The sequence below is a fragment of the Rana temporaria genome, chromosome 5, assembly GCF_905171775.1.
Source record: "Rana temporaria chromosome 5, aRanTem1.1, whole genome shotgun sequence".
Lineage (NCBI taxonomy): Eukaryota > Metazoa > Chordata > Amphibia > Anura > Ranidae > Rana > Rana temporaria.
The window spans coordinates 13,153,030-13,172,566 of NC_053493.1; the positions used below are offsets into that span (position 1 = coordinate 13,153,030).

General features: G+C 46.0%; 1 protein-coding gene across 1 annotated transcript in view; it reads right to left on the reverse strand.

Moving 5' to 3' along the window:
* Positions 1-19,537, reverse strand: part of OBSCN (obscurin, cytoskeletal calmodulin and titin-interacting RhoGEF) — a 640,872-nt gene that overhangs the window by 39,265 nt on the left and 582,070 nt on the right. The window contains exons 110-114 of the mRNA XM_040354276.1: positions 17,499-17,671; positions 13,115-13,141; positions 11,205-11,357; positions 9,498-9,543; positions 4,174-4,251 (exon numbers count right to left, since the gene is read on the reverse strand). Of these exons, the coding sequence (XP_040210210.1) occupies positions 4,174-4,251; positions 9,498-9,543; positions 11,205-11,357; positions 13,115-13,141; positions 17,499-17,671 (477 nt within the window). The remainder of the gene's footprint in view (positions 1-4,173; positions 4,252-9,497; positions 9,544-11,204; positions 11,358-13,114; positions 13,142-17,498; positions 17,672-19,537) is intronic.

The following is a 19,537-nucleotide window of genomic DNA, read 5'->3' on the forward strand; positions in this document are numbered from 1 at the left end:
TTGGTAGTGAACATCTAGTATTAGGGGGAGGAATAGTGCCCCATTGCTGGTATCATAGGGAGTAATAGTGCTTTATTAGTTGTGTCAGTGGGAGAAATGGTGCTCCATTGTCGGTGTCAGATGGCAGAATAGTGTTTTGTATCAGTGGGAGGGATAGTGCCCCAAGGGACAGATAAAGGCAAGCAAAGGGCCGCATCCGGCCCTCGGGCCGCAGTTTGGAGACCACTGCAAGGGAGTTATTCTGGCCACCTCTGTAAATGGAGGGGCATTATTCCCACTTACCACCACCAATGTAAAGGACATATTCCCAATGACTCCTGATAAACTTATCTTACCAGAGGTTCCCTGAGACCTGAAAATCATTTCAAGGGTTCCTCTGGGGTAAAAAATATTGAGAAAGGCTGGTGTACAGAATATATTTTCTAGAACATTTCTTTAAGCAGATCTCTTTTTGACTTTCAATCTGACAAATATGTCACTTAACCACTTAAGACTCGGACCAATATGCAGGTTAAGGACCTGGCCCCTTTCTGCGATTCGGCACTGCGTCGCTTTAACTGACAATTGCGCGGTCGTGCGACGTGGCTCCCAAACAAAATTGGCGTCTTTTTTTTCCCCACAAATAGAGCTGTCTTTTGGTGGTATTTGATTACCTCTGCGGTTTTTATTTTTGTTGCGCTATAAACAAAAATAGAGCGACAATTTTGAAGAAAATGCAATATTTTTTAAGTTTTGCTATAATAAATATCCCCCAAAAAATATATAAAAAAAACATAGTTTTCCTCAGTTTAGGCCGATACGTATTCTTCTACATATTTTTGGTGAAAAAAAAATCGCAATAAGCGTTTATCGATTGGTTTGCCCAAATTTTATAGCGTCTACAAAATAGGGGATAGTTTTATGGCATTTTTAGTAATATTTTTTTTTTTTACTAGTAATGGCGGCGATCAGCGATTTTTTTCATGACTGCGACATTATGGCGGACACATCGGACACTTTTGACACATTTTTGGGACCATTGTCATTTTCACAGCGAAAAGTGCTATCAAAATGCATTGTTTACTGTGAAAAGTGCTATAAAAATGCACTGATTACTGTGAAGATGACAATGGCAGTGAAGGGGTTAACCACTAGGGGGGCGTGGCTGGACGGGTGACGTCACCGATTGTCGTTCCCTATAACAGGGAACAGACGATCAGTGACACTGCCACAGAGAAGAACGGGGAAGGTGTGTTCACACTCACCTCTCCCCGTTTTTCAGCTCCTGTGATTGATCGCGGGACACCGGCGGCGATCGGGTCCACGGGTCCCGCGGTCACGGAGGCTCGGACCGGGTCACGAGCGCGCACGCACGCGCGTAACCCACAGCTGGGCTCTTAAAGGAGACGTACCTGAACGTGCCTGTGCCCAGCCGTGCCATTCTGCCAACATATATCAGCTTTAGGCGGTCCCTTAAGTGGTTAAAGTGTATTTCTCAACCTTTCTTTTTACCCTAGAGCGGTTGTCTCCAATCTGTGGCCCTTGACCCCTGGCCCTGATACCAACAATGGGCCATAATTCGCCTCATTGACACCAATGAAGGGGCACAATTCATCCCAATTGCACCAATGATGGGACTGGATTCCTCCAAATGACACCAACAATGGGGCCCCATTACTCCAATGATGGGACACAATTCCCCCATATGACACCAACAATGGGTCCCAAAGGCACCTGTAATGGGGCACAATCCCTCCCACTGACACCAATGATAGGGCACAATTCCTCCCACTTCCTCCCACTGACACCAATGCTGTAGGCGGGGCACAATTCCTCCCACTGACACCAATGCTGTAGGCGGGGCACAATTCCTCCCTCTGACACCAATGGTGGGGCACAATTCCTTCCACAGATTCCAAAGATGGGGCATTGTTTTTTTCCCCACTGACATCAGGACCTTTTCTACTTCCAATGGACTCATTCCGGCCTCCCTAAAGTCAGAAGAACAGTAAAGTGGCCCCTTGTTTAGAAAGTTTGGAGACCCCTGCCCTAGAGGAATCATTGAAATAAACGTCAGGTCTCAGGGAACCCCCTGCTTAAATAAATTCTTGGGGGACAGTGAGAAGAATCACCCTTAAATTGGTGGTTAGTGGGAAGAATATCACCCAGAATGCCACCCTTTTCAAGCAGTTGAAAAGACCATTGATGTCAGGCTGCCGGCTTTACCAAGTGGCGTTGGACCCAGAACTATGCATGTATCATCAAATGGAAGGTCGATCGCCCACAGCTCAAGGAACACCTAACAACCTTTGGAGGGACCCTAGGGTTCCATGGACTCCTTGTTGAGAATTGACTTGTCTAGACAAAACAATAAAGTAAAAAGAAGGCATATTCAGGCCCAGATTCTTAAAGGGCTTACGACGGCGCAACGCCATGTACACCGTCGTAAGTTCTAATCTGGGCTATCGTATCTATGCGACTGATTCTTAGAATCAGTTACGCATAGATAAGCATTAGATCCGACAGGCGTAAGTCTCTTACGCCGTCGGATCTTAAATGCATTATTTTTTTTGGCCGCTAGGTGTCGCCTCCGTCGTTTTCCCCGTCGAGTATGCAAATTAGCTAGATACGCGAATTCCCGAACGTACGCGCAGCCGACGCAGTGAAGTTACGACGTTTACATTAGGCTTGTCCTGGCGTAAAGTTGCCCCTGGGTATATGAGGCGCAGCCAATGTTGAGTATGGCCGTTGTTCCCGCGTCAAAATTTTTACATTTACGGCGTTTGCGTAAGTCGTTCGTGAATGGGGCTGGACGCCATTTACGTTCACGTCGAAACCAATGACGTCCTTGCGACGTCATTTGAAGCAATGCACCCTGGGATATTCTTCGGACGGCGCATGCGCAGTACGTTCGGCGCGGGAACGCGCTTAATTTAAATGCTCCACGCCCCCTAACCGGCTAATTTGAATTAGGCGGGCTTGCGCCGGGTGATTTACGCTACGCCGCCGCAACTTTACAGGCAAGTTCTTTGAGAATAAAGCACTTGGGCCAGATTCAGATAGGTTAGCGGATCTTTAGATCTGATTTATTCAGAAAGCACTTGCCTGTAAAGTTGCGGCGGCGTAGCGTAAATCTAATTCGGCGGCTAGGGGGCGTGTAATATTTAAATCAGGCGCGTCCCCGCGCCGAACGAACTGCGCATGCGCAGTCCGCAAAATTTCCCAGCGTGCATTGCTCCAAATGACGTCGCAAGGACGTCATTGGTTTCGACGTCAACGTAAATTACGTCTGGCCGTATTCGCGAACGACTTACGCAAACGACGTAAAAATTTCAAAACTCGGCGCCGGAACGACGGCCATACTTAACATAGGATACGCCGCACATACTCCTCATATAGCAGGGGTAACTTTCCGCCGGAAAAAGCCGAACGCAAACGAAGTAAAAAAAATGCGCCGGGCGGTCGTTCGTTTCTGAATCTGCGTAACTCCTCATTTGCATATTCGACGCGTAAAAGATACGGAAGCGCCACCTAGGGGCCGGCCTGGAATTGCAGCCTAAGATCCGACGGTGTAACACAGTTACACCTGTCGGATCTTAGGGATATCTATGTGTAACTGATTCTCAGGCGCATAGATACGACCGGCCGGCCTTAGAGATACGACGGCGTATCAGGAGATACGCCGTCGTATCTCCTATCTGAATCTGTCCCACTGCCTGTAAAACTTGCGGCGGCGTAACGTTAATCAGATACGTTACGCCCGCCCAGTTTTACGCCATTCTACGAGAATCTGGGCCTCAGTCTCTGAAATAAATTCACATCTCTCCAATTTTTTTTTTTTTAACACTTTAAAAAACATTGCAAGTGCAGAAAAATATATTTTTCGATCCTGCCAGAAATCTAGTGAGCAATATGAATCCTAATTATCAACTTTTGTGAACAGAGCCCATAATCTGATACAACTTTTGTTGGGCACCTGAATATATATTTACAAATAATCAATAACAAGAAAAATATTGTTTTCTTTTATATTTATATATTTAAATTTAAATGTTTTATTTTTATATTAAAGCTTACATTTATTAGCTGATCTTTTTAGATGTCAAATTTCATTGTACAAATCCACATATTATAAAGGGCGCATCCACGACGGATTACTAAGACAGTTCTTTGTAATAGAGATAAATCTCTTACCTGCCACCGGCTGCGGGCGACAAGGAAGCGGAGGTTCTTGGAGCTGACTGGCTGTGTGTCCTCTAGACTGGGAATCTCCTGGAATAAAGTCAGAGCCTCTGATCACTTTATCATTTCTAACATCAGTTTCAACACGTTTGGGTTGATTTACTAAAACTGGAGAACGCAAAATCAGGTGCAGCTGTGCATGGCGGCCAATCGGCTTCTAACTTCAGCTTGTTCAATTAACCACTTTCCGACTGTGCTATAGCTGAATGATGGCTACAGCATGGCCGGCTAGTTCTGTGAGGCCGTCATATGACAGCCCCCCCCCCCCCCCGTGACCGCGTCCGCCACGCCACATTCTGAGATGCCAGTGTCCAGAGGATAAATGCCAATAAGTGCCCTTATCAGTGCCCCTCTCAGTGCCGCCTATCAGTGCAGTCTCATTAGTGCCCACCAGTGCCGCCTCATTAGTGCCCACCAGTGCCGCCTCATCAGTGCAGATCAGTGCCGCCTCTGTGCCCATCAGTGCCGCCTAGCACTGCTAATCAGTGCCACCTATCAGTGCCTTATTAGTACCCACCAGTGCCACCTATCAGTGCCCATCAATGCCCCTCTCAGTGCCCCTCAGTGCCGCCTATCAGTGCTAATCAGCACCACCTATCAGTGATGCCTATCAGTGCAGTCTCATCAGTGCCCACCAGTGCCTCCTCATTAGTGCCCACCAGTGCCTCCTCATTAGTCCCCATCAGTGCAGCCTATTAGTGCCCATCAGTGCCCATCAATGCCTATCAGTGCTGCCTCTGTGCCCATCAGTGCCGCTCAGCAGTGCTAATCAGTGCCACCTATCGGTGCCCATCAGTGACACCTATTAGTGCAGTCTTATCAGTGCCCACCAGTGCCTTATCATTAGTACCCACCAGTGCCACCTATCAGTGCCCATCAATGCCCCTCTCAATGCCCCTCAGTGCCGCCTATCAGTGCTAATCAGCACCACCTATCAGTGATGCCTATCAGTGCAGTCTCATCAGTGCCCACCAGTGCCTCATCATTAGTGTCCACCAGTGCCTCCTCATTAGTGTCCACTAGCTTTGACAAAAAAAAACTAAACAAAACAAAAAACTGGAAGCTGATTGGCTACCATGCACAGCTGCACCAGATTTTGCCCTAAATTAACCCCATTAATGAATTTTAGCATATGGATGGAATGGAAGAGTAACTGAAAGAAAGAATCATTAGTATCTCTGAAGCTTCTATTGGTTAGAATCTATTATCTTTGATACTAATAACTATAAACACAGAGAGCTGTGGCCCCATTGTACACTGGCCATTGGAATCCCTTGAAATCCCTAGGCACCCCGACACTGGGTAGGTAGAACAATGGCACACTGACATTTCCAGTCCCAAAACAATGAACAAAGGTATCAGATTATACCAACAGGTTTCGGGGGGTGCCTCCCCTTTCTTCAACGCTGGGGTACAGAAAAGCGAAATGTGATATAACTAATGAAAAAAAAAAAAAGATAAAATTAGTTATGTTACTTGCCACTTTTCTGTACCCTAGTCTTGAGAAAGGGGGATGCATTTCCCCTGAAACGTGTTGGCAAATCAAAGTGTTGAACAAAGGTATCAGATTATACCAACAGGTTTCGGGGGGGGGGGTGCCTCCCCTTTCTTCAAGGCTGGGGTACAGAAAAGCGAAATGTGATATAATTAATAAAAAAATATATAAAATGAGTTATGTTACTTGCCACTTTTCTGTACCCTAGTTTTGAGAAAGAGGAAGGCATTTCCCCCGAAACGTGTTGGCTATATATGATATCAAGAAACATTCATTTGACCTTTTTGTAATAAAGGAGTGCACAGTATGGAAGTTCATGACACAAAACAGTCAAATCAAAGTGTTGAACAAAAGGTATCAGATGAAGCCTCCCCCTTCTTCAAGGCTGGGGTACAGAAAAGTGAAATGTGACATAACTAATAATATTTTTTTATAAAAATTATAAAATGAGTTATGTTACATTCCCCTTTTCTTGCTCCGTAAGTTGTAGCGGCGTAGCGTAAATCTGCCGGCTTAAGCGCCCCAAATTCAAATTGAGAAGAAGTGGGCGTGTTTTATGTAAAGAAAACATGATCCCACGTAAATGACGTCTCTAATGAACGGCGCATGCGCCGTTCGTGAAAGAATCCCAGTGCGCATGCTCGAAATTACGCCGCAAATCGTCAATGCTTTAGACGTGAACGTAATTTCCGCAAAGCCCTATTCGCGAACGACTTACGCAAACGACGTAAAAATTTCAAAATTCGACGTGGGAACGACATCCATACTTAACATTGCGTACGCCTCATATAGCAGGAGTAACCTTACGCCGGAAAAAGCCTAACGTAAACGACGTAAAAAAATGCGCCGGGCGTACGTACGTTTGTGAATCGGCGTATCTACCTAATTAGCATATTCCTTGCGTAAATCGACGGAAATGCCATCTAGCGGCCAGCGTAAATATGCAACTAAGATACGACGGCGTAAGAGACTTACGCCAGTCGGATCTTAGGAAAATTTTGGCGTATCTTGCTTTCTGAATACAGAAAGAATATACGCCGGCGCAGATTTGAATTTACGCTGCGTATCAATAGATACGCCGGCGTAAATTCTTTCTGAATCTAGCCCTTTGAGTTGACCTATTTGTGTCATGAGCTTTTGTAATGGGCGCTCCTCAAAACCCATCCCAGAATTTTTCCATTTTCTAAACATTCTCCAAGAGGTAGCAGCCTGAGACCAGAACAAGGTCCATCTACACGGCACCTGCCCTGCACATCAGCCCCTGGGAAGAAGCATTGAATTCTATGATATATCCAACAATACCAACACCTCACTCCAATTAGTCCAACACTATCACACCTACCCATCAGCTACCTTGGACCCTAGAACAATGGAACACTGACACACAGATAATTGGTGATCCAAAAACACTCCCACAATTAAACTTCCAGATCCCAGAACAATGGAACCCTCATGCTTGGGGTTCCTGAAATGAAGACAAACAGATACTTGGGAGCCCAAAACAATGATACGTGGACTCCTGAAGACCAAGAACGAGGACACTTTGACACATAAAGGTAGAACAATGACACACTGACACTAGGTCTGGGAACACTGACAGATTGGCATTTATGGTAGCAGAACAATGACACACTGACATTGGGGGGGTCACAAAACAATGAAAGATTGAGCTTGGGGGTCCTGGGACAATGTGAGAGAAATTCACCTGAGACCACACTCTGGATCATGTCGAGAAGTTTTCTTTGGGGTAGATTCAGGTAGCAATTGCGTCTGCGTAACCATAGTTACGCAGCGCAATTGCTTACTTGCGCCGGCGTTTCGAATGCTCGTGATTCAGGAACCTCGTTACGCCGACTGCAGCCTAAGTTATGACTAGCATAAGGCTCTTATGCCAGTCATATCGTAGGCTGCATTCTTACGATGGCCGCTAGGGGGCGTTCCCGTAGTGGTCAGCGTATAGTATGCAAATTGCATACTAACGCCGATTCACAACCCTACGCGAGCCCTGCGTACGCAGTTTACGTCGTTTGCGTACTTCGGTTTTTGCGTAAGGCTGCCCCTGCTATTAGCAGGGGCAGCCAATGCTACGTATACCCGTCGTTCCCACGTCGCGTTTTTGAAAAATTACGTTGTTTGCGTAAGTGAATTGTGAATGGCGCTGGATGCCATTCACGTTCACTTTAAAGCAAATGACGTCCTTGCGACGTCATTTACCGCAATGCACGTCAGGAAAGTTTCCCGACGGAGCATGCGCACTACGCTCGGCGCGGGAACGCGCCTAATTTAAATGATCCATGCCCCCTATGGGATCATTTAAATTACGCGCCCCTACGCCGGGCAGTTTTCCGGAGCGCACACGCAATTTACGGAGCTACTGCTTCGTGAGTCAAGTGTAACGCAGGAAATTTACAGAGGCGCAGCGGCAAAACGGTGCGCTGCGCCTCCGTAAGAAATGGGCAAAGCTACCTGAATCTACCCCATTATTGACTTGTACGAGGAGACAAGTTACAACAAAAGGACAGATATTTGCCTATTGGTTCTGATCACCTGCCACCCGTGCAATAGGGCTGCACAGACAAACAGTCAGCCTGATAGACGCCTATCTGAACAGATAATTGCCCACTTGTTCTGACCTGGTTCTGACCTCTATGACCCGTGCAATAGGGCAGCATACATAGAGTTCAGCCTTATGAGCTCCTATCTGACTTGTCTGACTAACAATTGTAAAACTTGCATTTATATACCCTCACAAGCCTTATCTTAGCCATCACTCCTAGATATGATTGGTTGCTAAGATCTACGTCAATGTAACACCTGTCCTACAACCAGACAAACTTAATTATTCCCAGAATTCCTATATGTTCATTACGCATGCAGATATACGTCTGTAGCATGGCACGGGCAGGCAAAAGGGCGTACCTGTACGTCCCCTTTAAAAAGGCGGTTGTTGCAGGCGCGCACGTTCCCTCTGAGATCTCTGTGAGGATGCAATACCGAATGCGGCCAGAGGCGGGGGGTGCCAGAGAGCGCTGAAAACGGCCGAAAAAGCCCGAGGACACTTCGGCTTGTTTCCTGTGCCCACCGTACCTCAGGCCAAATGAGGTACTGCAGGGTAATATTCGCCTTTTCTCGGCTCCTGCGCCCCCTACCTCAGGCCAAATGAGGTACTTCAGGCCAATTTTCGGCTCTGCTTGGCTTCTGCTCCCCCGTACCTCAGGCCAAATGAGGTACTGCAGGCCAATTTTCAGCTCTGCTTGGCTTCTGCTCCCCCATACCGCAGGCCAAATGAGGTACTGCAGGCCTATTTAGCTTGAATTCTGCTCGTCTTGTGAGTCAACACTCGCAAACCGAGTCAGAATAAAAAAAAAAAAAAGTTGCTCGCAAATCAAAACGCTCTCAAACCAAGTTACTCTTAAACTGAGGTTCCACTGTACTTCTAAGCAATCTTTTGCACGCATTCATAAATAGTCATAAAATAAGCTTCTCATTTCTCTAACAGCCAATGACATACTGGCACTCGGAGATCCAGAAACAAATGACGTAGATCGATGACCAGGGATCCAGAACAATTACATACAGACATTTAATGGCCATAGACCAATGAAAGACGGAGCTTGTGAGTTCCTGGGACAATGACAAACACTTAACACCTGGTCCAAGCACTGCCGAAAAAGTATTCATCGCACCTCTATGTAAATGTAAATCTCAGTGGATTAGTAGGCTTTCTACTACTGTGACAACGCCAATTAGGTAAGTAACCCCATAAAGGAAAACAACGTACCACAAACCACTTATGCTGGAGACACTGTGTAGCACTCGGCCGTGCACTGTTGTAGGAAAATAAACACATGAATTTTATACACATGCGGCAGAAATATATATATATATAGCTTGTCATATAGTGATGTCTACCAAACGATGTGGATGATGAGGATATATTCCCAAATTTGGCAAACTTCCAATTCTGGCGTTTGCCAGGAGTACTGGTCTGTTTGAATGGATTCATCATGGGCCTGTCAACTCAGACTGGCTTTTCACTCTTGGTCAGATCTGTTCCATGTAAGAAAAGTTCACCATTGCTAATACAATCCATTCTAAATGTAGGTTATTCATGGGAATTCATCGGGTACTGAGACAGGGCCGCCATCAGGGGGGTACAGGCAAAACACCTGTATATATATATATATATATATATATATATATATTTTTTTTTTTATTAAAGGGATCAGAGGTCCCCAGGGCCCCATGTGGCAAACCCCCTTTTTTATTATTTTTTTATAAATGTTTATTTTTGTTTATATATATTTATTTTTTTATTTTTATTAAAGGGCCCAGAGGTCCCCAGGGCCCTGGATGGCAACCCCCTTTTTTTTTATAAATGTTTATTTTTTATATATATATATATATATATATATATATATATATATATATATATATATATATATATATATATATATATATTTTTTTTTTTTTATTATTTTTTTTATTTTATTAAAGGGCCCAGAGGTTTCTTTTTTTGTTACTGGGGTATTAATTGGTGCTGTGTTGGGGATATGGTTGCTGGGGGATCTAATGTTGCTAGGGTTTATTGTTGCTGGGAGGGGGGGGGGGCTATTGTTGTTGGCAGGGATCTATTGTTGCTGGAAAGTTCTATTGTTGCTGGAGTGGTATTTTTTGCAGAAGTGGTTATTGTTGCTGGTGGGGGTCTATTGTTGCTGGGGTCTCTACTGTTGATGGAGGGGTATTTTACTGCAGGGGGTCTATTTTTGCTGGGGGAGCTACTGTTACTGGGGCATTAATTGGTGCTGAGTGGGGGATATGGTTTCTGGGTGATCTAATGTTGCTAGGGTTCATTGTTGCTGGGGGGGGGGGCTATTGTCGTTGGCAGGGATCTATTGTTGCTGGAAAGTTCTATTGTTGCTGGAGTGGTATTTTTTGCAGAAGGGTTTATTGTTGCTGGTGGGGGTCTATTGTTGCTGGGGGGCTCTACTGTTGATGGAGGGGTATTTTGCAGTAGGGGGGTCTATTGTTGATGGTGGATCTATTGTTGCTGGAAGGGATATTGTTGCTGGGTCGTGGGGTAATTGTTGCTGGGGGATTTATTGTTGTTGGAAGATCTATTGTTGCTGGGGGGGGGGGGCTATTGTTTCTGGCAGGGATCTATTGTTCCTAGGGGGGGGGGGGGGGTATTGTTGCTGGCTGCTTTTCTTGTTATTATTAACAAATTCTATACAATTTACTTAGCACCACTTGGTTTTGAATTCTCTTAAAGTGGCAGTACTAGGAGGTGGGCAGGGGGTGGAACCAAGCTTGGAGGTGGGTAGGGGTGTAGGGTGGAGACAAGGGGTAACTCAGAAGGGGGGGGAGTAGCTGCACCTATTCTTTGAAAAAAATAAGTAAACCCTGAAAGAGGTTTCCGACCCTTCACCACTTCAGAACCTAAAAAAGCAACCCGAAGAAGACACATAGAAGACATCATCCCACTTACTCCGGAGACATCTGGATGGCCAGTCTCATGAAGTCCTGGGCATTGGCACTTAGCTGGGTGAAGCCCGGGCAGCTCCAGCTAATTTTGCCTTGCTGTACGTTCATCAGCGTCTCTCTGTCGTTCTGACCCGCGAATGGGGAAGCGCTAACCAAACTGCGGACGATACACAAAGTTATTTGTAGAATCCTGGTGTTGAGGGCGGAATGTGTCCCCGGTGTTGAGGGCGGAATGTGTCCCCGGTGTTGAGGGCCGAATGTGTCCCCGGTGTTGAGGGCGGAATGTGTCCCCCGGTGTTGAGGGCGGAATGTGTCCCCGGTGTTGAGGGCGGAATGTGTCCCCCGGTGTTGAGGGCGGAATGTGTCCCCGGTGTTGAGGGCGGAATGTGTCCCCAGTGTTGAGGGCGGAATGTGTCCCCGGTGTTGAGGGCGGAATGTGTCCCCGGTGTTGAGGGCGGAATGTGTCCCCGGTGTTGAGGGCGGAATGTGTCCCCGGTGTTGAGGGCGGAATGTGTCCCCGGTGTTGAGGGCGGAATGTGTCCCCGGTGTTGAGGGCGGAATGTGTCCTCGGTGTTGAGGGCGGAATGTGTCCTCGGTGTTGAGGGCGGAATGTGTCCCCCGGTGTTGAGGGCGGAATGTGTCCCCCGGTGTTGAGGGCGGAATGTGTCCCCGGTGTTGAGGGCGGAATGTGTCCCCGGTGTTGAGGGCGGAATGTGTCCCCCGGTGTTGAGGGCGGAATGTGTCCCCGGTGTTGAGGGCGGAATGTGTCCCCGGTGTTGAGGGCGGAATGTGTCCCCGGTGTTGACGGCGGAATGTGTCCCCGGTGTTGACGGCGGAATGTGTCCCCGGTGTTGAGGGCCGAATGTGTCCCCGGTGTTGAGGGCGGAATGTGTCCCCCGGTGTTGAGGGCGGAATGTGTCCCCGGTGTTGAGGGCGGAATGTGTCCCCAGTGTTGAGGGCGGAATGTGTCCCCGGTGTTGAGGGCGGAATGTGTCCCCGGTGTTGAGGGCGGAATGTGTCCCCGGTGTTGAGGGCGGAATGTGTCCCCGGTGTTGAGGGCGGAATGTGTCCTCGGTGTTGAGGGCGGAATGTGTCCTCGGTGTTGAGGGCGGAATGTGTCCCCCGGTGTTGAGGGCGGAATGTGTCCCCCGGTGTTGAGGGCGGAATGTGTCCCCGGTGTTGAGGGCGGAATGTGTCCCCCGGTGTTGAGGGCGGAATGTGTCCCCGGTGTTGAGGGCGGAATGTGTCCCCGGTGTTGAGGGCGGAATGTGTCCCCGGTGTTGAGGGCGGAATGTGTCCCCGGTGTTGACGGCGGAATGTGTCCCCGGTGTTGAGGGCGGAATGTGTCCCCGGTGTTGAGGGCGGAATGTGTCCCCGGTGTTGAGGGCGCAATGTGTCCCCCGGTGTTGAGGGCGCAATGTGTCCCCGGTGTTGAGGGCCGAATGTGTCCCCGGTGTTGAGGGCGGAATGTGTCCCCCGGTGTTGAGGGCGGAATGTGTCCCCGGTGTTGAGGGCGGAATGTGTCCCCAGTGTTGAGGGCGGAATGTGTCCCCGGTGTTGAGGGCGGAATGAGTCCCCGGTGTTGAGGGCGGAATGTGTCCCCGGTGTTGAGGGCGGAATGTGTCCCCGGTGTTGAGGGCGGAATGTGTCCCCGGTGTTGAGGGAGGAATGTGTCCCCAGTGTTGAGGGCGGAATGTGTCCCCCGGTGTTGAGGGCGGAATGTGTCCCCAGTGTTGAGGGCGGAATGTGTCCCCCGGTGTTGAGGGCGGAATGTGTACCCCGGTGTTGAGGGCGGAATGTGTACCCCGGTGTTGAGGGCGGAATGTGTCCCCGGTGTTGAGGGCGGAATGTGTCCCCGGTGTTGAGGGCGGAATGTGTCTACACACTTGACATGGAATCACCATGAACACTTACCATAAGTAGCTAATAACTCCGACAGGCCTGGGGAGCAAGAAGAAAAAACATTGCTATTAGTTTTCAGGTGCGTTCAGAGTTTTCATCATAAAATCTAGACCATTCTAGACACGTGCAATTCGTTTAGTTCCGACATTTTAAATTTCCGAATTTCCAAATTTTCGGGGGGGAAAAGAAAATCGAGATTTCGGTAAATTCGAAGTTAGGAATTTCCAAATTTCGGAAATTTGGAAATTCAAAAATTAGAAAAAAAAAATCTAAATTCCGAATTACCGAAATTTCGATTTTTTTTTCTAATTTTTGAATTTCCAAATTTCCGAAATTCCTAACTTCGTATTTTCCGCATTTGGAAATTTGGAAATTTAAAATTTCGGAACTAAACAAATTTGAAGATTTGGAAAATTGGAATCCTGTAAATGTGAAAATTCAGAAATCCTAAATTTTGGAAATTTTTACATTTCGGAAATTCTAAATTTCGTAAATTAGTTCCGAATAATTTTTTTACGAATTTTGACAAATTAGTTAATTCCCAAATTTCCAGAAATTTAAAATTTCCGAATTTCAAAATTTTCGGGAAAAAAAATCAAGATTTCGGTAATTCGGAATTTCAGAAATTTAAAAATTTGGAAATTCGGAATCCTGGAAATTTGAAAATTCTGAAATCCTAAATTCTGGAAATTCTAAATTTCGGGAATTCGGAAATTCTAAATTTCGAAAATTCGTAGTTAGGAAATTAGAAATTTCGGAAATTTGGAAATTAGAAAAAAAAATCGAAATTTCGAAATTTCAGAAATTAGAAAATTCGGAAATTCGGAATCCTGGAAATGTGAAAATTCAGAAATCCTAAATCTGGAAATTCAAAATTTCGGGAATCCGGAAATTCTACATTTCGAAAATTCGAAAGTTACGAAATTAGAAGTTTAAAAAATGTGGAAATTCGAAAATTCGAATTTGTAAAATTTGTAAATAAAAAAGAAAATCTGAATATTCGAAAAAATGAAAATTTGAAAAACCCTAAAATCTGAAATAATAATTAATAATAACTTAACTATTACTAACTATTAAATTATAGGTATTGGAATTTCCTTTCAAATTTGCCGTAACAAATACAAATTTATCCAAAGTTACAAATTATCTGAAAAAACGAATGCCGCATCTAAACGAATGGAACGTAACCATCTAATAATAATAAATAGTGATAATAATAAGAACTTTTTACTATTATTATTTATTATTATTTGATTCGATGTGGCATCCGTTATTTTGGATAGTTCATAATTTCGGATAAATTTGTATTTGTTACATTCACTAACAGTCAAATTTAAAAAGGAAATTCCGATACCTATAATTTAATAGTTATTAACCACTTCCCGACGGCCGTACGACTTTATACAGCCGCGGGGTGGTTCTAATTCTCTAACTCGCCGTGTTTTTACGGCCTCCGCTCCTCCTGGCCACTGGGGGGCGCGCGAGCACGCCGGCGGCGCCCGCGCCGCATCACTGGGATGCCGATGCGTGTGCCTGGCGGCCGCAATTTCCGCCAGGCTCCCGCGATCGGCGGTTACAGAGAGAAGGACATGGATCTGTGTGTGTAAACACACAAATCCATGTCCTGTCAGGGAGAGAGGAGACCGATCTGTGTCTCTTGTACATAGGGACACAGATCGGTCACCTCCCCCCACAGTTAGTAACACTATGCAGGGTACACATTTAACCCCTTCCTCACCCCCTAGTGTTAACCCCTTCAATGCCAGTCACATTTATACAGTAATTAGTGCATATTTATAGCACTGATCGCAGTATAAATGTGAATGGTGCCAAAAATGTGTCAAAAGTGTCCGATGTGTCCGCCATAATGTCGCAGTACCGATAAAAATCGCAGATCACCGCCATTATTAGTAAAAAACAAATAAAAAAAAAATAATAATTCTGTCCCTTATTTTGTAGGCGCTATAACTTTTGCGCAAACCAGTCGCTTATTGCGATTTTTTTTCAATTTTTTTTTACCAAAAATGTAGAATACGTATTGGCCTAGACTGAGAAAAAAAAACAAATAAAAAAAAATTGAGCTATTTATTACAGCAACAAGTAAAAAATATTTTTTTTTTCAAAATTGTCGCTCTATTTTGTTTTGTTTATAGCGCAAAAAATAAAAACCGCAGAGGTGATCAAATACCACCAAAAGAAAGCTCTATTTGTGGAGAAAAAAGGACGTCAATTTTGTTTGGGAGCCACGTCGCACGACCGCGCAATTGTCAGTTAAAGCGACGCAGTGCCGAATCGCAAAAAGTCCTCTGGTCAGGAAGGGGGAATATGTGCCCAGTAAGCAAGTGGTTAATAGTTATTATTTCGAATTTTACTGATTTTCTTTCTTTTTTTTCCAATCAGGCATTCGAAAATTCGGAAAATCGAAAATCAGGAATTTGAAGATTTGGAAATTCGATCATTTCAAAATTCTAAAATTCTGAATTCGGATTTCCGAACTTTTAAATTTGCGAATTCTGAATTTTTGAATTCACAGAATTTCCACAGCGCTGCCATTGGAAGTTCCCTCCATCATCACCCCCTGCTCTCTGCACTACTCCCAGCGCCTCCCACTACAGAGGACAGTATTGAGAACAAAACTGGAAACATTGGGGGGGGGGGGGTTTGATTTTCAGCAGAACTCCTGGGGACCACCAACATTTTCTTGTGGACCATCAGTGGTCCATGGTTTTGCAAAAAAAAAACATTGAATACAGGGTATACCCAAACCCACAAAAGGTTGTCGCAAAAGAGGCTGCAAGAGATTGGCAGCAATGAAATGCGACAAAACAAGTATTGTATTAACCACTTAAGACCCGGACCATTATGCAGGTTAAGGACCTTGCCCCTTTTTGCGATTCGGCACTGCGTCGCTTTAACCACTTAAGGACCAGACCAATATGCTGCTACATGACCCAAGGGGTTTTTACAATTCGGCACTGCGTCGTTTTAACAGACAATTGCGCGGTTGTGCGACGTGGCTCCCAAACAAAATTGGTGTCCTTTTTTTCCCCACAAATAGAGATTTCTTTTGGTGGTATTTGATCACCTCTGCGGTTTTTATTTTTTGCGCTATAAACAAAAATAGAGCGTAAATTTTAAAAAAAATGCAATATTTTTAAATATCCCCAAAAAAGATATAAAAAACGTTTTTCCCTCAGTTTAGGCCGTTACGTATTCTTCTACCTATTTTTGGTAAAAAAATATCGCAATAAGCGTTTATCGATTGGTTTGCGCAAAATTTATTGCGTTTACAAAATAGGGCATAGTTTTATTATTTTTATTTTTTTACTACTAATGGCGGCGATCAGCGTTTTTTTTTCGTGACTGCGACATTATGGCGAACACTTCGGACAATTTTGACACATTTTTGGGACCATTGTAATTTTCACAGCAAAAAATGCATTTAAATTGCATTCTTTATTGTGAAAATGACAGTTGCAGTTTGGGAGTTAACCACAGGGGGCGCTGAAGGAGTTAGGGTTCACCTAGTGTGTGTTTACAACTGTAGGGGGGTGTGGCTGTAGGAATGACGTCATCGATCGAGTCTCCCTAATAAAAGGGATCACTCGATCGATTCAGCCGCCACAGTGAAGAACGGGGAAGCCGTGTTTACATACGGCTCTCCCCGTTCTTCAGCTCTGGGGAGCGATCGCGAGAGGGCGGCTAGAAACGAATAGCCGTGCCCTCGTCCCGGATCGCTACCTGCGGGTTACCAACCGCCGCATGTACCGGGGGGGGGTTTCGATCGGACCCCCGACCCGCGGAAAGGCGGGGACGTACATGTACGCCCATATGCCTGTACGTGCCATTCTGTGAACGTATATGTACATGCGGCGGGCGTTAACCGGTTAATCAGTTTTTTTTTTACTACTAATGGCGACGATCAGCGATTTTTTCGTGACTGCGACATTATGGCGGACACTTCGGACAATTTTGACACATTTTTGGGACCATTGTCATTTTCACAGGGTTAAGTGTGACCTCATATGTGTTTCTAACTGCAGGGGGACGTGTGACATCAGTGATCGTCTTTCCTTATATCAGGGAACAGACGATCACTGACACTGCCACTAGGAAGAACGGGGAAGGTTTGTTTACACACACCTCTCCCCGTTCTTCAGCTCCGGTGACCGATCGCAGGACACCGGCGGCGATCGGGTCCGCGCGTCCCGCGTGCGCGGTCACGGAGCTTCGGTCCGGGTCACGGCTGGGCTTAAAGAGACACGTACAGGTACGTGCCTGTGTGCCCAGCCGTGCCATTCTGCCGACCCAATATCGGCGTGAATGGGTCCTTAAGTGGTTAAAGAGCTGCTTTAGCAAAGTTGAAGTCGACCATACACACAGTTATAATATTTACCAGATATCGGAAGACTTGGATACAGGCGCCTGAGCGGCGATTTCTGGAGGGACAAATTCAGGCGAGCCGTACTTGCTGTACTGGAACTCGGACTGGATTATCTTCTGGGAGAATCCGAAGTCGCAGAGTTTAATGTCTTCCTTATCGGTGTGAACCATCAGGATGTTGGAAGGCTGGAAGAAGGGAACGCAGCAGATTAACGAAGCACATTAGAAGAAAATAATTGGGCTAGATTCAGGAAAGAATTACGCCGACGTATCCATAGATACGCCGCGTAATTCCAAAGCTGCGTCGGCGTATCTACTTTCTGTATTCAGAAAGCTAGATACGCCGACATTAGCCTAAGATACGACTGGCATAAGTCTCTTACGTCGTCGTATCTTAGGGTGCATTCTCACGCTGGCCGCTAGGTGGCGCTTCCGTAGTTGTCAGCGTAGAGTATGCAAATTACATACTTACGCCGATTCACAAACGTACGTGCGCCCGGCGGTAGTTTTTTTACGTCGTTTGCGTAAGTCGTTTTCGTCGTAACGTTGCTCCTGCTATTAGGAGGCGCAGCCAATGTTAAGTATGGACGTCGTTCCCGCGTCGCGATTTGAAAATTTTACGTCGTTTGCGTAAGTCGTCCGTGAATGGCGCTGGACGCCATTTACCTTCACGTCGAAACCAATGACGTCCTTGCGACGTCATTTACCGCAATGCACGTCGGGAAATTTTAGGGACGGCACATGCGCAGTACGTTCGGCGCGGGAACGCGCCTAATTTAAATGATCCACGCCCCCTACCGGATCATTTGAATTACGCGCGCTTACGCCGGCCCCTTTTACGCTACGCCGCCGCAACTTACGGAGCAAGTGCTTCGTGAATACAGCGCTTGCTCCTGTAATGTACGGCGGCGTAGCGTAAAGACGATACGCTGCTTTGCCGTATCATTGCGCGCCCCTACCTGAATCTACCCCACTGTTTTGTTTTTTTTCTTCATATGAGCAAAGACAGTTTTAATCGGCGAACTTCATTGTTAACCACTTAAGGATCGAGCCTGTTTTTCAGACTCGGTGGTTTACAAGTTAAAACATTTTTTTTTGCTAGAAAATTACTTAAAATACCAAACAGTATGGCCCGGATTCACATACATCGGCGCATATTTATGCCGCCGTAGCGTATCTCCTTTTTACGCTACACCCACGTAGCGCAGAGAGGCAAGCACTGGATTCACAAAGCCAGTGCTGCCAAATCTGCGCTTGGGTTTCTTAGGCGTAAGTCGTCGTAAATGGAAGTGGGCGTGAGCCATGCAAATGAGGCGTGACCCCATGCAAATGATGGGCCGAGTCTCAGACAGATACTTATAATGAACGACCCAGTGCGCATGCTCAGAACCACGTCGGAACTACTCCCTAAGATACGCCGGATCACTGCCTACGGCGTGAACGTAACCTACGCCTAGTCATATTCACGTCCTACGTAAAATACGTCGGCTTGTGTTCCCTGGTGCAGCCCTTTGCATGGATGCTGCTGACTTACACCTCCTTTATGGGGCATAACTTTACGCCGGAAGTAGGACTTTACGCGCACTGCGTCAGACGGACGTACGTTCGTGAATCGGCGTATCTCCCTCATTTGCATATGTGAATAGAAAATCAACGGGTGCGCCAAATACGTTCGGTGTAAATATGCGCCGACTCTACGCCAGCGTAGGAAAGTTACGTCGGTCGGATGAAGCCTATTTTCAGGTGTATCTTGGTTTCAGATTCCGGCGCATAGATACGACGGCGCATATTTGCACTTACGCGGCGTATCTCAAGATACATCGGCGTAAGTGCTTTGTGAATCCGGGCCTATATATTTTTTCTGAAACCTAGAGAATAAAATGGCGGTTTTTGCAATACTTTCTGTCACACCGTATTTGCGCAGCGGTCTTCAAGCGCACTCTTATTGAAAAAAAACAACACTTTTTTTAATTAAAAAATAAGACAACAGTAAAGTTAGCCCAATTTTTTTTATTGTGAAAGATAATGTTACGCCGAGTACATTGATACCCA